This window comes from Geospiza fortis, unplaced genomic scaffold (assembly GCF_000277835.1).
Source record: "Geospiza fortis unplaced genomic scaffold, GeoFor_1.0 scaffold628, whole genome shotgun sequence".
Lineage (NCBI taxonomy): Eukaryota > Metazoa > Chordata > Aves > Passeriformes > Thraupidae > Geospiza > Geospiza fortis.
Genome location: NW_005054596.1, coordinates 253751 through 254027, shown reverse-complemented (window position 1 = coordinate 254027; position 277 = coordinate 253751). Strand labels below are relative to the sequence as shown.

The 277-nt window shown below is 65.7% G+C and overlaps 1 protein-coding gene across 1 annotated transcript in view; it reads right to left on the bottom strand.

The window, feature by feature from the left end:
* The window catches only part of INSYN1 (inhibitory synaptic factor 1), a 4658-nt gene that overhangs the window by 422 nt on the left and 3959 nt on the right, over window positions 1-277 (bottom strand). The window contains 2 exon segments of the mRNA XM_031064486.1: window positions 1-3; window positions 5-210. The exon segment at window positions 1-3 is cut by the window's left edge and continues 422 nt beyond it. Coding sequence (XP_030920346.1) covers window positions 1-3; window positions 5-210 — 209 coding nt within the window.

The following is a 277-nucleotide window of genomic DNA, read 5'->3' as shown; positions in this document are numbered from 1 at the left end:
GGGGTCCGAGGGCGTGGAGGCGTCCAGGAAGGAGCAGAATTCCCAGCTGTCCGAGAGGACGTCGGAGGCGGCGAAGTCCAGCGGGCCCAGCTCGAGGCTGGCGCCGCCCCGGTCGCTGCTGGACGTGCTGCTGGCCGTGGCCGGAGTCCAAGCGTCCGGCTCCAGGTCCAGAGCAAAGTCCGACGTCAGGCGGTCAATCTGGGACACGACCTGTGGAGAGAGAGATGGACATGGGGATGGACATGGATGGATGGATGGATGGATCCATGGATGGATG